The sequence below is a fragment of the Tamandua tetradactyla genome, chromosome 13 (assembly GCF_023851605.1).
Source record: "Tamandua tetradactyla isolate mTamTet1 chromosome 13, mTamTet1.pri, whole genome shotgun sequence".
NCBI lineage: Eukaryota > Metazoa > Chordata > Mammalia > Pilosa > Myrmecophagidae > Tamandua > Tamandua tetradactyla.
In genome coordinates this window covers 81,126,307-81,143,447 of record NC_135339.1, presented here as the reverse complement: position 1 = coordinate 81,143,447, position 17,141 = coordinate 81,126,307, and the positions used below count along the sequence as shown (strand labels likewise).

Here is a 17,141-nt window from a genome sequence, read left to right as displayed (position 1 = left end):
TCTTTGGAAAAGTCCAGGTCCAGATGGCTTCACAGGGGAATTGTATCAAACATTCCAAAGGGAACTAACACCAATCCCACTCAAACTTTTCCAAAAAATTGAGGAAAAAGGAACACTACCTAACTCATTTTATGAAGCTAATATCATTTTAATAGCAAAACTGGGTAGAGATGCTATAAGAAAGGAAAACTATAGGCCAATCACCCTAATGAACATAGATGCAAAAATTCTCAACAAACTACTAGCAAACTGAATCCAACAACACATGAAAAGAATTATATGCCATGACCAACTGGGGTTTATATCACAAATGCAAGGATGGTTCAACACAAGAAAATCAGTTAATGTAATACAGCACATTAATAAATCGAAAGGGAAAAGTTACATGATGAAAAAGCATTCAACAAAATTCAACATCCATTTCTGATAAAAACACTTCAAAAGGTAGGAAACAAAGGATACTTCCTTAATATGATAGAAGGCATATATGAAAAACTCGTAGCCAGCATCATACTCAATGGTGAAGGAATGAAAGCTTTCCTGCTAAGATTGGGAATGAGACAAGGATGCCTTCTGTCACCACTGTTGTTCAACATTGTACTGAAAGTTCTAATTAGAGCAATCAGGCAGACAAAAGAAATAAAGGCATTCAGATTGGAAAGAAAGAAACAAAACTTTCATTATTTGCAGATGATGTGGTGCTATACTTGGAAAATCCTGAGAAATCTACAGCAAAGTTAGTTGAGCTAATAAATTCAGCAGAGTGGCAGAATATAAAATTAAAGTGCAGAAATCAGTAATGATTCTATATACAAGCTATGACCTAACTGAGGACCCAGTTAAGGAGAAAATTCCATTCAAAATAGCAACTAAAAGAATCATGTATCTACAAATGAACTTAACTAGGACTTGTACACAGAAAACATCGCTGAAAGAAATCAGAGAAGATCTACATAGGTGGAAAGACATTCCCTGCTCATGGAAGGAAGGTTAAATATAGTTAAGATATCAGTTCTACTCAAATTGATGTATAGATTCAATGCAGTACCAATCAAAATTCCAACAAACAACTTTGAAAACTTGGAAAGGCTAGTTAGCAAATTCATCTGGAAGGGCAAGAGACCCCAAATAGCTAAAAACACCCTAAAAAAGAAGAATGAAATGGGAGTATTAACACTTCCTGACTTTAAAACTTGTTATAAAGCCATAGTGGTCAAAACAGCATGGTAAAGATAGAAGTATTGACCATGGAATCTAATTGAGAGTGCAGAAATGGACCACCAAATCTGTGGTCACCTGATTTTTTACAAGACCCCCAAATCCACTGGAGTGGGACAAAATAGTCTTTTCAATAAATAGGCATGGGAGAATTGGATATCAGTAGCCAAAAGAATGAAAGAGGACCCTTATTTTATACCCTATACAAAAATTAACTCAAAGTGGATCGAACACCCAATTATAAGAACTAACACTGACTCAGGAATGAATAGAAGATCTCAACAAACCAAGCACAAAAAGATTCAATCAGTCATCAAAAATATTCTGAAGATTTTAAAGCTTCTAGAAGAAAGTGTAGGGTAATATCTTCAAGACCTCCTAATAGGAGGTAGTTTACTAAACTTTGCACCTAAAGCACAAGCAACAAAAGAAAAAAGTCGATAAATGAGAATTCCTCAAAATCATGTTTCTGCACCTCAAAAGACTATGTCAAAAAGGTGAAGAGGCAGCCAACTGAATGGGAGAAAATATTTGGAAATCACGTATCAGACAAAGATTTGATATCTTGTATCCATAAATAAATCATACAATTCAACAACGAAAGAACAAACAACCCAATTATAAAATGGGCTAAAGATGTGAATAGGCATTTTTCTGAAGAGCAAATACAGACGGATCAAAAGCACATGAAGAGATGCTCATTTTCATTAGCTATGAGGGAAATGCAGATCAAGACTACAATAAGATACCACCTCACACCTGTAAGAATGGCTGCTATTAAACAGGAAACTGCAAATGTTGGAGAGGATGTGGAGAAATTGGGACATTTATGCACTGCTGGTGGGAATATATAATGGAACAGCCACTATGGAAGACAGTTTGGTGGTTCCTTAGGAAACTAAATATCGAGTTGCCCTATGACCCAGCAATACCACTACTTGGTATATATACCAAGAAGACCTGCAAGTAGTGCTACAAACAAACATTTTCACACCAATATTCATAGCAGCATTATTCACGATCACCAAAAGATGGAAACAATACAATGCCCATCAACAGACGAGTTGATTAACAAGATATAGTATATACATACCATGGACTATTTTGAAGCAGTAAGACAAAATGACATCCTGAAGCACATGACAAGATGGATGAGCCTTGAGGACATAATGTTGAGTGAAATAAGTTAGACACAAAAGGATAGATACTGTATGATTCTACTTTTATGACCATGGTAAAGGTAAAATCAGAGGCTTGTAATATAGAATACAGGGAACTTAGAGATACATTGAAGTTAGAAATGGTTGAACAGTTGGCTAAAGAGGTTGAACTCAAATGTAAGGGAATAGATAGAAGTGAAGGCGGTTCTCTAGTGGGTCTATAAGTAATATTACCATATTGAAGGTGAACTTGATTGAATGGGGCTATATACACCTATATGCCCCACTGATTAATACTAGACATATAAATATATTTCTTGTAAGACCTACTTCAAAGGTATGATTTATGTACAAAGAATGTTGGCTACAGAGGGGAAACTGCTATTGCATGCTATGGGCTATGTTTAGCAGGAAAACATTAGCAGTACCACAATAATACCAGGGGTAAATAATGGGGGGAGGGAAAAGAGTTAAGGGGAGGTTTAGATTTTTTATTTAGTGAGGGTGTGTTTATTGGCTATCTTTCTCATGTGAACAGTGAAATTATCTAAAATTGAGAGTGTGGATGGATTATGGACTTTGGGCGTTATACATGATGCCTAATACATGCAGGTGGCTGAAGGATGCACTGACTGAGAAGTAGATTGGCGAATGATGGTGTATACATATGATCGAATACTGTGCTGCTACAAAAAGGAGCAAAGTCATGAGGCACATGACTTTGCTCAATGTGAATGAACCTTTTTGGTGAGGCAAAATAATACAGAAACGAAAGAACCAATTGTTGTATGGTTTCCTTTAGAAAATGCTTATAAGAAAACGGGCCTAGATTGTAAGCTCTTATAGCAGACACATATAGTTCAGAGTGGTAGTTATTATTTCTAGATTTTGAGGGACTGTTTTATATATGTATAACCTGGTATTTAGAGATAGGAATGAAACCAATCAGATTGGGATTAAGATAGTTAAGAACACAGGGTTAAGGAAGACATTGTATATATTTTAGAACTGCACCTACTCTTTGAGACCAAAGGAAGAAAGGTTTATTTTTTCTGGAACCTGGATTTTCTGTGGCACATAGTCTAAGTCAGCCTGTCTGAATAGCTCCTTTGAACAGTTGAAACACAGGGTGCCCAGAATAAGAATGAGGGCCTTTAATCCTGTATAGTTTAAGGTAATGCCTGGATATATCCTTGAATATATGAAGCAGATAATCAAAAAGTATTGGCAGGGTCCCTTGAGGGATGGGAGAAAAAATATGGAACTATTAAACTTTACCATCAGAGAATCCCCTGATGCTCTGTCAAACATTTGGGACACATATGTTAATAGGCCAAGCCCTTAATCTTGAGGCTTACTCTTGTGAAGTTTATGTAGGTAGCGGAGAATCTTAAACTACTTATAGTTATCCTAAGAGTACTTCTGGAGGACTTCGTTGTTCAGGTGTACCCTTGCTCTCTCTAAGTCCAACTCTGTAGGTGAAATCTTTGCCCTCCCCCCTGCATGGGAAATGACTTCCAGGGGTGAAAGTATCCCTGGTGGCGTGGGAGATGACTCCCGGGGATGCATCCAGCTCTTGTACCCTATGATCAACAATTCCATCCTGACCAGAAGGGGGAAAAGAAGTATAACTAGTAAAGTATCAGTGGCTGAGAGAGTTCAGTTGGAGTTGAGAGGCTGCTCTGGAGGTCTGTCTTATGCAAGCTTCAGTTAGACTTTGTTATCTATCATAACTTGCCAACTCCCAAACAACAATTCCAGCCAATCCTAAAGAACACCTAGGGCAATATATAAGATTCTACTAAGTTTCCACACACTAAGGTAACTTTCCAGAAACCTACAAGCTCCAGATGGGTCCCTGGACCAGATAAGTCCTGAAATGCAGAGGGGCCAACCTCTTCAGAACATCAGATAATTCTATCTCCCTACCCCATATTATTGACAGCCCCTTCTAATATGAAGAAGTTAGAATGGCCATGGCCTAAAAACCCTGAAGAGTGGGATAGAAAGATCAGAGGTGATGGTGAAGTTATACAGAGAAGGTAGGTGTGGTTCTAAAATATATACAGTGTGTGTTGTTTAACAAACAAATGTAATTGCTGAATCGTTAAATTGATGTTTCTTTTAGTCCCAGTATCTTAGAGCAGCTAGAAATAAAAAACCGAAAATTGTGGAACTGTAACCCATACCAAACTTTTTAAAGCTGTTCTACAACTGATTGTTGTGTTGTGCTTTGAAATTTATTGCTTTTTTGTATATATGTTGTTTTTCACAAAAAAAGGAAAAAATGTTGATTGTAATAATAAGTGTTTATCCTTCTAGCCTCCTGTATTCTGGAGCAGCTAGAAGGAAAAATCTGAGATGATGGTATGGTAGCCCACAACAAAGTCTGGGATCTGTCCTGTAATTCCTTGTTGAAGAGTGCTTTGAAAACTATTGTTTTTTGATTGCTTTGCTTTGTATATATGTTATATTATGCAATTTAAAAAGTTAAAAAAATTAAAAAAAAATCATTAAAAGAGAAAACAAAAATAAAAACACGTGTTTCCAGTGCCATGTGAAATCATGGTACCAGAAAGACGTCAGCAGACACTACTTTTGTAATGGGATTTCATTCTGTACCTGTAGGTGCAGGATTTACATTTTAGGTTCTTTTTCCTCCTCCTCCTTAGCTTTGACTTAGTGATTTGCTGAAGTATGAAGCCTGTGCTTGAGCCGTAGGAGTGCTCCCCAGCTGCAATCTAAGAGTGTAGTTTATTGATCTCAAGAGTGGAAGAGCCGGGACTGGGGCTGGGGAAATTGGTATGCTAGTTCTAAGGAACTGGTACTTGCAGTTTTCTTTTTGAGCGTATCACTTACCTTCTTCAAGTCTCAATTGGTTGTAGAGCAGATATTTGATGTAGTTTTAGGTGATACTTGCATATAACATTCAATAACATAGAATCACATAGTGAGAATGCTATTTCCTTTTCAGTTTTCTCTGAATCCTTCTAATTAAATAAGCAGAATATTTCGAGCTAGTTGTAACATTTTTCAATGTCTGTCAGACTTCGTTTTTTTTTTAACGTGGGCAGGCACCAGGAACCGAACCTGGGTCTCCAGCATTCTGGAGAATGGAATTTTCCAGACAGGCGAGAATTCTGTCTACTGAACCAACGTCGTGGCCCAGACTTCCTTCTTAATAGGAAAGTAAACTTCTGGCTCAGAACCTTTAGCAGGCAGCAAAACCTGGCTAGAATTGAATAATATTTTATTTATTTCTACATTGCTTTCTATTTACAGCAGATGACACTGCTATTTTATTTTATTTTCATGCAAGAACTTACTTATATTTATAGTGTTAATCAGTGGGACAAATGGGTGTATACATCCCCTTTAAATCATTTTCACCTTCAATATAGTAATATTACTTATAGACCCACTAGTGAACCGCCTTCACTTCTATCTGTTCCCTTAAGTTCAACCTCATTAGCTAACCTTAGTTCACCCATCTCTAGTTTCTGTGTATCTCTAGGCCTCCTCTATTCTATATTATAAGCTTTTGATTTTACCGTTACCATGGTCATAAAAGTGAAATCATACAATATCTATCCTGACTTATTTCACTCAGCATTATGTCCTCAAGCCTCATCCATCTTGTCATATGTGTCAGGATGTCATTTCATCTTACTGCTGCATAATATTCCAGCATATTATATATATATATATATTATATATAATATATATATTATATATATATATTCCAGCAATATATATATATACACACACACACACACACACACACACACACACACACACATCATTTTGTTAATCCATTCGTCTGTTGATGGGCACTTAGATTGTTTTGTTCTTTTGGCGGTTGTGAATAATGCTGCTCTGAATATTGGTGTGCAGATGTCTGTCTGTGTCACTGTGAATATTGGTGTGCAGATGTCTGTCTGTGTCACTGTTTTCATCTCTTCTGGGTATATACCAAGTAGTGGTATTGGTGGGTCAAAGGGAAACTTGATATTTAGTTTCCTAAGGAACCACTAAACTGTCTTCCATAGTGGCTATACCATTATACATCCCCACCAGCATTGTATTAAGTGTTTTAATTTCTCCAAATCCTCTCCAACGTTTGTAGTTTGTCTCTGGTTCTTTGGAGCTTCTTGGTCAGGTGCATAAACATTTATGATTCTTATTATTTCTTGGTGAATTGTCCCTTTAATTAATATACAGTGTACTTCTTTGACTCTTGTGATATCTTTACATTTAAAGTCTATTTTGTCTGATAATAGTATAGCTACTCTACTTTCTTTTTGTTACAGCTTGCTTGAAACATCTTTTTCCATCCTTTCATCTTCAGTCTATTTGTATCTTTGTGTCTCTTGTAAGTGACATATAGCTGGATTATATTTCTCAATCCATTCTGCCAATACATAGCTTTCAATTGGTAGATTTAGTCTATTAATATTAAAAGTTATTACTGTACAGGCATTTCTTGGGTCTACCATCTTATCCTTTGGATTTTATCAGTTCTATATATTCTTTTCCTTCTTTGTCTTTTCATCCTTTAAGTTACATTTACTGGTACTCTTCAATTCTTTGCCATCCTCCAGACTTCCTTTTCCTGTCTTTTCTTTTCAGCTGACAAAACTCCCTTTAGTATTTCTTGTAGGGCTGGTCTCTTGTTGACCAGTTCTCTCAGCATTTGTTTGTGAAATTTTAAATTTCTCCCTCAGTTTTGAAGAAACATTCATTGGCTGGGTATAGAATTCTTGGCTGGAAGTCTTTCTCTTTTAGGATCTTTAATCTGATTTTTTTTTTTTTTTTGTATGGGCAGGCACCGGAGAACCCAGGTCTCCGGCATGTCAGGTGAGAATTTTGCCACTGAGCCACCGTTGCACCACCCTCAGGATCTTAACTATATCATACTACTGCTTTCTTGCCTCCATAATGCCAGTTGAGTGGTCCCAACTCAGTCTTATGTGGTTTCCTTTGTATGTAGTAGATTGCTTTTCTTTTGCCACTTTCAGGATTATCTGCTTCTCTTCAACATTTGACAGACTGATTAGTATGTGTCTTGGGGAAGGCCTGTTTGAATTTATTCTATTTGGAGTCCATTGGGCTTCTTTGATTTCCATATTTATGTCCTTTATAAGGGTTGGAAAGTTTTCCCCCATTATAGCCTCAACTAATCTTCTAACCCTTTACTTTTCTTTCTCTTCTTCTGGAACATTGATGGTTTCTTATATTTGTGTGCTTTTTTGTCCATCATTTCCCTGAGATCAAATTCAAAATTTTCGTCTTTTTTGCCATTTGCTCTTTTGTGTGTTTGAAATTAGTTGTCCTGTCCTCTGATTCGCTTATTCTTCTTTGTTCTGCCTCTTCACATCTGCTGTTGTGTGTCTCGAGTATATTTTTTATTTGGTCTTTCTTCAGAATCTTTAATTTCTGTGATATCTGGTATTTTTCTATTTATTCTTTCACATTCCTCTTTGTGCTCTGTTATTGTCTTCTTGATCTCCTTTATGTTATTAGCCATCCCACTGATTTTGTTTAGTAGAATTATATGAACATCTTTGATTAGTTTTTCCAAAGTCTGTGTCTTCTCTGGTGTCTTAAATTGGTCATTAGGCTATGTATCTGTCTGCATCTTTACATGCTTAGTGATCTGTTGCCTTCAAGGTATGTAAATTGATAGGGTTACTTTGGAAGTTGATTTCCTTCAGTAGTCAAATGCTTTGTATTTGTGGGATGGCTTTGTAGCAGGATGCAGGGTGTGAGGCAGGATACAACAGTGCGGTTACAGGTTGTGGTGCAGGTATAAGTACAGGTTGGTGATGCTATACTGGTGCCTTTGAAGTGTGGTGAGAACTGTGGGGTTGTGGATGTGTAGTGTGGGGGCCATGGGGTCAGGGTGTAGCTCAGGTAGGCCTTGGAGTGTAGGAGCAGGGTGTAGCATGGGGGACACAGAGGTAGGACGTTGCAGGAGGTAGATGGAGGGGGCTGTGTGGATGCATGGGGACTGGTGTGCAGGCAGGATATAGGTGGGTCTGTGCATTGTCATGGGTATCAGAGTGTCATGGGTATCAGAGTGTGGGGTATGGGGCATCGAGGTCAGGGCACAGGGAGGGAAGGACATGGGTGTGTCTTTGCATAGGAGGAGGTGTCCAGGGGGTCTGGGATGCGGATGCACAAGTGTAGGGATGGGGCAGAGGTCGCAGGGGTTGTGGGACATGGGTCAGAAGTGGGTGATTCAGGTGGGCAGGACCCTGAGGTGACTGCTGAGGTATAGGAGTGGGAGTTGGGGCAGGGGTGCACATGTGTGCAGGGCAGGGGCTATGTAGCACAGATGCTCATGTTGCAGTTGCCAAGTGTGGGAGCAGTGCATTTGTGCTGGGGAATGGAGCAAGTGTGTGCATTTGTGTGGGGTATGGGGGTGGAGTGCAGGGGTAAAGAGGTCGGTGCACGGATGCATGGGTATCCGGAGGGGAGGATGTGGCTATGTACAGGTCTGGGGAGCAGGGCCCTGGCGTGCACAGGTCTGGGGCATGGGGTCCTAGTGTATGTGTTGTGTGCAGAGAGGTTGGGGCAGCGGGGTGGGGTTGCCCCTGCATGAGCTGGGGGCTGGTGTGGCCCAATGCACAGATCAGTGCTTGCCCAGAGTTGGGGTTTGTAGCAGGGTTGTCCTTGTGCATGTGCGTAGCGGATCTGACAGGGGTGGGTGGGGGTGTGGATGCTGATGTACGTGTGAGCAGAGCTGGGGGGGGCTGTCGGGTGGGGTTGCACGACTGCATGGGGTGGGGGTGTGTGTGGCCTGGCCATGAAGGTGAGCACCCGTGACATCCTATTCCGTCATCTTACTGAAACTTGCTATTTTGTTTTAGATACACTTTTTAACTGTAAGTCATGTAGTTGGGTAGTGAACCCAAGAAGCACTGGTAGAGGAGTGAAAAGTGAGGCAGGAAAGGTCAGGAGGCCCAAGTCAAGCAAACCACATTGTGAGCAACTGGAGCTTAATTCTACTGGAGAACTCTGGGCATCAGGGTAGAACAAGCGGCTCAGAATGACCTCATCTGAGAGTAAAGAGAGATGGGGAGTTTCCATCAGATTCTTATCAGTCATTGGTTGAGCTCCTAGGGGTGTTGATTCACCAGACTTCCAGTTTTCCCATCCTGAAGGCAGAATAAGAAAGCTAGACACAGCACTGAGGCAGATAGTTGCAGCTGCTGATAGTTGGAAGTCTGGTCTGCTTTCATGGACAGGGTGAATGGATGGGATACTAATAATGTCTGCTTTTTTCCCCAGACAAGCTTCTTCTGAAGTCTTTATCTTAGTAGTCAGCTTTGCCCCATCCTTTGGTAATTGGGCCCCAAACCTCAGAGTCATCTTTGACCTTTCCTCTCTCATCTCACATCCAATCCATCAACAAATCTTGTTGGCTCTACCTTTAAAATATATTCAAGATCTGACTTTTCATTTTCCCCATCACCTCACAGTCTCCTAACTAAATTTATTTCCCGTACTCTCAGCACAGCAGATGGAAGGATCAGTTTAAAACCCTCCACTAGTGCTTCCCATCTCTCCCATCCCTCTCCCCTCCACTCCGAGTACAAGCCTGAGTCTTTGCAATGGTATACACATGAGTTGGCTTCCTCCGATCTTTTGATTTTTGGATGCCTGTACAGTTCTTTTTGTCCTTAGTCTTAGATCTAATCCAAACACTCCTTTCTTACCCAGTCTCTTCATTGTGGGTTATATGATTCATTTGTTCCAGTTTGCATTCCATTTTTACCACTACATCTTGGTTGATTTTTTTAAATTTGCATATGGTAAATTCACTTTTTTTGAGGTACAGTTCCATCAGTTTTAACAAATGCATGGAGTGGTGTGTCTGTCATCACATATGTGTACAGAACAGTTTATTGTCCTAAAAATTTTCCTGTGCCACCTCTTTTTAGACAACCCTTCCCCTCACCGTCTAGCCCCTGGTAACCACTCATCTGTTTTCCTCCCCATAGTTTGCCTCATATAAGTGAAATCTTGTAATATGTAGCCTTTTGGGTTTGGCTTCTTTCTCTTAGAAAAATGCATTTAAGATTCTTCTGTGTTATTGTCAGTCAGTGTTCATTTAAGTGTTCTTTAAGATAAATTTAATAAAAAGTAAATCGAAATAAAGAGTATTTAATAAACAGTAGCGCAAGTGATAGACAGATATGGACGAAATCGTGAAGGGTACCTGAATGACCAAAGCCTGGAAATTGATGACGTGTTAGAAAGAGGCCAGGTAAAGGTTGTTTACCTGATATCTCTGCCAATACTTAGTCATGTATTCTAGGGGGAGTCAATCTCTCTGATCCTCAGTTTCTGATAAAGTAAATATTAAATACCTGATTTGGTAGTTGTCAGCGCCTATCTCCTAGGGTAGCTGTGGCTCATAAAACACAGAGTGTCTCAGGTGCTTTGGGTAGCTCTTTTTAACATTAGCATTTCATTGTTGTGACTTACCTGTTACCCCTGGATTTCATAGTTGTTAGGTCCAGCTGTTATAAATGTTTTATAAAACTTATAGTGAAGGAACCATTAACCAACCAGAAGGAATGAGGTAAGCCTCTGTTATAAAGCTCTAGTTTGACTTTCTTTTTTTCCTGTTGGATTTACCAAGTGTAAAAAAAGAGAGTCTGAGCCAGAGAATTAATGATATCCAGTAGGTACTGGTTGTGCCATAAATCTCAGCAAGTTTTCTAGCAACCTCTTGTTACACTAGCATTTAGACTTCAATCCTCGTAATCCTATCTTTGGGCAGGTTTTCCTTGGCATGCTTAAAGATTGATTTTTGGGGCTTGTAGTTCCCCATAACCTTATTGTGGTTCAACTGACAAGCCATTTTGCCACCTCAGGAGCAGTGTGTATTTGATGGTTGGTGCATGTTTGAGAATGCTCCACTGATTACGGCTTATGGAAAATGAGAAAGGAAGCCACTGATTTTCCTTGTTTTTATTTTTAATTTAATTTTTTTTTTTTTGGCATGGGCAGTCTCCGGGAATCAAACCCGGGTCTCTTGCATGACAGACAAAAATTCTGCCACTAAGCACTGTTAAACTGCCCTTGTTTTTATTTTTAAATATGGATAGATTCATAGTAATTCCTTTTAAATGATTCTTGGCTGCTTAAAATCTCTGACCAGGTAGAATTTTTTTTTTTTTAAGTACAATGAGGTAGTAATCGAGTGTTTTAGGTGATAGAGAGTATCAATATCAAATCAGAGACTAAGTTATAGGAATTTGAACTCAAAATTGCTATCATTTGTGTTTAATTCACATGCAGCACATAGTAATATTTATTTCACCTTTTACTTTTAGTAATGAATGTTATAACTATTGAAGATTATAAGAGCACATACTGGCCAAAATTGGATGGTGCCATAGATCAACTTTTAACACAGAGTCCTGGTGACTATATCCCTATATCCTATGAACAGATATACAGGTAAGCCAAGATTTAATTTTTCTGGGCTTCAAAGAGTATCTTGATGTTCATGGCAACTTGATTATGACTGTGTATATACATATAACTTGATACATAAAGCGAGACTTTCTGAATATTTGTATACCCCACACTTAGGGATTGGTGGTTTGATTTATACTTTTTGCTTTAAAAGAAGTTTTCAAATCAAGATGAGTAAACCCCACTTTTCTAGAAAACAGACTTCTTGCCAACTCACTTTGCCACTCCACCCATACATATGTAGTGTAGAAACTGTGGAGGTAAATGGAAAAGGCAAAAATGATTGAAATATCTGGTGCAAAGATACATATTTTTAGTCTTTCAGGGAGACCCTAGATTAGTTTGTTGATGTTTGTTTACACAATTTAGCTATTATTGACTATTTTGTTTCTCAGCTCCTAGTAAGTGGAAGCAGCAAATTAATGAGGAACTAGTGTTGGGACGTGAGGTTAGCACAGTCCCAGAACGAGTATGTGGCAACTGTGCTGTTCCACACAACTGAAACACAAAGAGATTCCATCACAAAAATTGTTGTGTTAGAAACTTTCTCACTATATCGTCCTTATTTTGACACTAATAATATGAGAGATCCTTGTTCATAAATAGTTGTCATATCCATACTACATGTGTAGTAGATTATTTACAATAGATCATTTGCAGCTAGTAGTAATAACACTTCCATCTGAAAATGGGGAGGTGGGAGAGGGGCTAAAGTTTTATTTAAAAATGGTTGTTGGTCACTTTTTTAAAGCCTAAATTATTTGACCAGTGGCTATTTATCAAAGTGTGCTTTAATCTTAGATTAAATGCTTCATCATTAACTTGTTTTTTCTTCTTTTTTGTTTTTTTGTTTTTACAGTTGCGTGTATAAATGTGTATGCCAGCAGCACTCAGAACAGATGTATAGTGATTTAATCAAAAAGATAACTAATCACTTAGAGAGAGTCTCAAAGGAGCTGCAGGTAAAAAATAATGTATTGATTTTTGCTTCCTTGGGATTTTCTGACTGGTTGGAATTAACCTGTGTAATACACATATGCAAACTTCTAATTTGATACTATAAATTCTTTAGTATTTTCTAGATGAATGATGACCAATTCATGTTCTTGTAAATCTTTCGAATAATTTGAAAATTTGACACAAATTGTGGAATTTTTAGATTATGTTTCAGACCTTAACTGATTCCATTTATCACCATGTCAAAATTTCTTTTGGTTAAAGGCTTACTTTACTCTAACTTCAAAATTAGGTGGTTTTTAAAATAAATTTTATATGTGTACTTTTACATTTTTTTCCTGAACTTTTTTGTATTATCTTTGGAGAGTGATTTGTGTACTAGTTTCTAATACTTGCTAATTAAACTGCTGAAATCAACATTTTGTTGGTAAATCCTCTGTGGATAAGCATCGTTCCAGTTGTAAAATCTTGGGCAAGTTGTAGAAAATATTCTAAGTTTAAGGGAGCGTTTGTCAGTCTCTGTTAGAGCAGTGATCATGATAAAATCTTTCTGTTTCCATACCTGGCTGCTTCACTGGTCCTCCTTTGAGGCAGAGACTGTTTTTTTATTTGCAGTGCCTGGCACAGTTACAACTCAGCTAATGTTTTTGGAGTGAATGGTCAGCAACTAAATCTGAATTTTATATCTGTGGAAAGAGTAGCAGAATTATCTTTGTATTATCCCTAATCTTTATGTCCCCTAGAAGCTAAGTTGTTTTATTAATTTAGTCAGTGTTACAAGTAAATGGCCTAGTCACTTTAAAGGCTGAATTATTTCACCTGTGGCTATATATCAAGGTATACTTTAACCTTAGATTAAATGCTTCATTGTTAACTCCTGATTTTAAAGAGACCTTCAGGTAATTTTCATGGGGGACAGAATAAGAATATTTGCCAGAACTTATGAGCCAAAAATATTTTATTTGTGTGAAGAGTATTTTTGGCAGCTCTAATTTTTGTAAAATACCATTATTAATGAGCCAAAACCAGAGTATGGAATGAGTTGCATTGGGCAGATAGCCAGGGATTTAGTGTTGGAATTGATAAATCAGTGAGTTGGACCTCCAGGGCATTAGCCGCTGTCAAAAGCATGTTAAAATAGCTGACAGTTTGTGTAGTTCACGTGTCAAAGTAACTTGTTTATCCCTCTCCAAAGGCATATTATCCTGCTGAGGAGACTGAAGAGTATATGAAAGAATGTTTTATATTCCTAGGTATTTTTTATGTTATCGATGTAAAAACTAGAAAATTCTGTTTTCAGAGATTTTAAAAAGATTTTAATTTGTTGAACCTAAATATTTTTATATGACATTATTTCTCTCTGCCTTAAAAAAAAAAACAAAAAACACATTTTTTTTTCTATTTTGGAAACAATGACTTTTCTACTACTTTAGTAACTTAAAAAATTTTGTTGTTGCTGTTGTTGTTAAATAAAATCAGTAGCTAAATAGGCAAACCCTCTTAGTATTTTCCTTATTATTTTATTTCATTGCTTGTATAGCTATTCTTTTTTATATCCTCCTGGATTGTTTGAAGCTGTAATAGAATATTTTGCCCAAGTGTATGTGTTTTAATGTTTGCCTCTCCCTCTTGTCCTTAACCCCTCTCTTCTTTAAATATGATAAATGAAATTTGATGTTTGTTTTATTTTTATTTTCCCATCTCCCAAACATTAAAATATAAATTTCCAGTCTGTTTTTTAGTTGTACCAATAAGTGGAAGGAGATGACTATAGAGACAAAATTGGTTTACCAGTTTAGTAAATAATACTCTGATTACTTTTGGAAACTTCTATTGAAACTTTTAGCAGTCACTATACTTTTGGAGAAGAGGTCTCAGACCAGGACCTCTACTTGCCTGTTGGACATTTTAACATGGATCTCTTTGTATAGAGCCCTCATATTCATCTAAATTTAAATTCATCTCCCAATCAGTTTCTCTCTCAAATTTGAGATTGCATAAACATCTTTGACATCTTTTTTTCTCTCTTACCTTGTGTTTCAGGTAATAAGCAGGAATGATGGAATTCTATAATGTCTCTGTTTCTGTCCCCTTCCATTCCCATTGCTCATACCTGGACTTGTGCAGTATTCTCCTAACTGGTTTATGTCTTCTTTTAGCTGATTAATCTTCTAAAACCCTAATTTGTTGGGCAGACTGTCTTATTCAGAAACTTTAGAATTCCCATTGCCTTTCTCAATCACAGTTAATTTCTTAAGAAACGGAATTGGTGAGTTTGTTGGTTGATTGATGGGAATCTTTTTATTTTTAATTAAATTTTTATTAGAGAAATTGTAGGTTTACAAAAAAATCATGAGAAATTACTGAGTTCCCATATCCTCCCTTCCTACCCTATGGCACACTCAGTTTTCCCTGTTAGTAACACTTTGCTTTAGTGGCACCTTTGTCACAATTGATGAAGTAGTATAATTGTATAATTAATTATACTTCATAGTTTACATTAGAGTCTACTGTGCTGTATAGGCTTGTGGTTTTTTAAACACTTTTATTCTAGTAACATAAATACAACCTAAAGTATTTCCTTTTAACTACATTCAAATATACAATTCAGTGGTGCTAATTACATTCATAATGTTGTGTTACTATCACCATCCATTAACAAAACTTTTCATTACCCCAAACAGAAATTCTGTACCAGTTAAGTATTACCTCTCTGTTAATACACAACTACCCCAACTCTTGGTAACCTGTATTCTAGTTTCTGACTATGATTCTATCAGTGGGATCGTATAATATTTGTCCTTTTGTGTCTGGTTTATTTCACTCAATGTGATGTCTTCAAGATTCATTCATGTTGTATGTATCAGAACACAATTCCTTTATACGTCTGAGTGACATTTCATTGTATGTATGTATCACTATTTAATCATTCATCTGTTGATGGAACCTTGACTTGCTTCTGTCTTTTTTGCAACTGTGAATAATGCTGCTGTGAACATCAGTATACAAATATCTGTTTGTGTCCCTTTCATTTCTTTTGGGTATATACCTAGAAGTGGGATTGCCATATCATACTTAATTTTCTCAGAAACTACCAAACTTTTCCACAGCAACTGCTTGTTTTATATTCCTGCAACAATCAATTGAATGTTCCTATTTCCCTATGTCCTCTCCAACACTTAATTTTCTGGTTTTTTTAATAGTAACCATTTTAAAAGGTGTGAAATGGTATCTCATTGTGGTTTTGATTTGCTTTTCCTTAATGGCTAATGATGTTGAGCTGTTGAGTATCTTCTCATGTACTTGTATATCTTTCTTGGAAAAATTTATTTTGCCCGCTTTTAAATTGGCTTGCTTGTGTTTTTGTAGGATTTCTTTATATATTCTGAATATTAAACCTTTATTGGACATGTGGTTTCCAAATATTTTCCCCCATTCTGTATGTTGTTGTTTCAGTTTGCTAATGCTGCCAGAATACAATATACCGGAAATAGATTAGTCTTTACAAAGGGAACTTTACAAAGTTTTATTTAACTTACAGACTTTACAGTTCTAAGACCATAAAAATGTCCAAACTAAGACATCCAGATAAAGATACCTTGACTCTGAACAAAGGTTGATGGTGTCTGAGGTTTCTGTGTCACATGGGAAGGCACATGGTGATATCTGCTATCCTCTCTTGGCTTCTGGTTTCAGCTGGCTCTCTCATTTCCTTTAGATCCTTCTGGCTTTTGCTGGGGCATTTTTTATCTGCATCTCCAGATGTTTTTGTCCTGGTTTCATCTCTTTGCTGTCTGTGTCAGTTCTGAATTCTCTCTTATAAAAGGCTCCAGGAAAGGATTAAGACTCACCTTGAATGGGCCATGGAAACAACCTAATTATAGGGTCCCATCCAACAATAGATCTACTCCCACAAGATGGGACTTAAAGAACATGGCTTTTCTGGGGTACATAACAACTTCAAACCAGCACAATTTTTTTTTTTTTACTTTCACGGTGCAGTCCTTTAATGCCAATTGGTTTTTAATTTTGGTGAAGTCCCATTGATATACTTTTTCTTTCTTTGCTCATACTTTTGGTGTAAAGTCTAAGAAACCATTGCCTAACACAAGATGCTGAAGATGTTTCCCAATGTTTTCTTCTAGTTTCATGGTTTTGGTTCTTCCATTTAGGTCTTTTATCCATTTTGAGTTAATATTTGTATGTGATCTGAGGTAGGGGTAGTATTCTTTTGTGGATATCCAGTTTTCCTAGTCCCATTTGTTGAAGAAACTATTTTTACCCCATTGAATGGGGTAAAATCATGGCATGTCC

General features: G+C 37.3%; 1 protein-coding gene across 1 annotated transcript in view; it reads left to right on the top strand.

The window, feature by feature from the left end:
* Nucleotides 1–17,141, top strand: part of CACUL1 (CDK2 associated cullin domain 1) — a 105,811-nt gene that overhangs the window by 37,261 nt on the left and 51,409 nt on the right. The window contains exons 2-3 of the mRNA XM_077126177.1: nucleotides 11,726–11,852; nucleotides 12,730–12,832. Coding sequence (XP_076982292.1) covers nucleotides 11,726–11,852; nucleotides 12,730–12,832 — 230 coding nt within the window. The remainder of the gene's footprint in view (nucleotides 1–11,725; nucleotides 11,853–12,729; nucleotides 12,833–17,141) is intronic.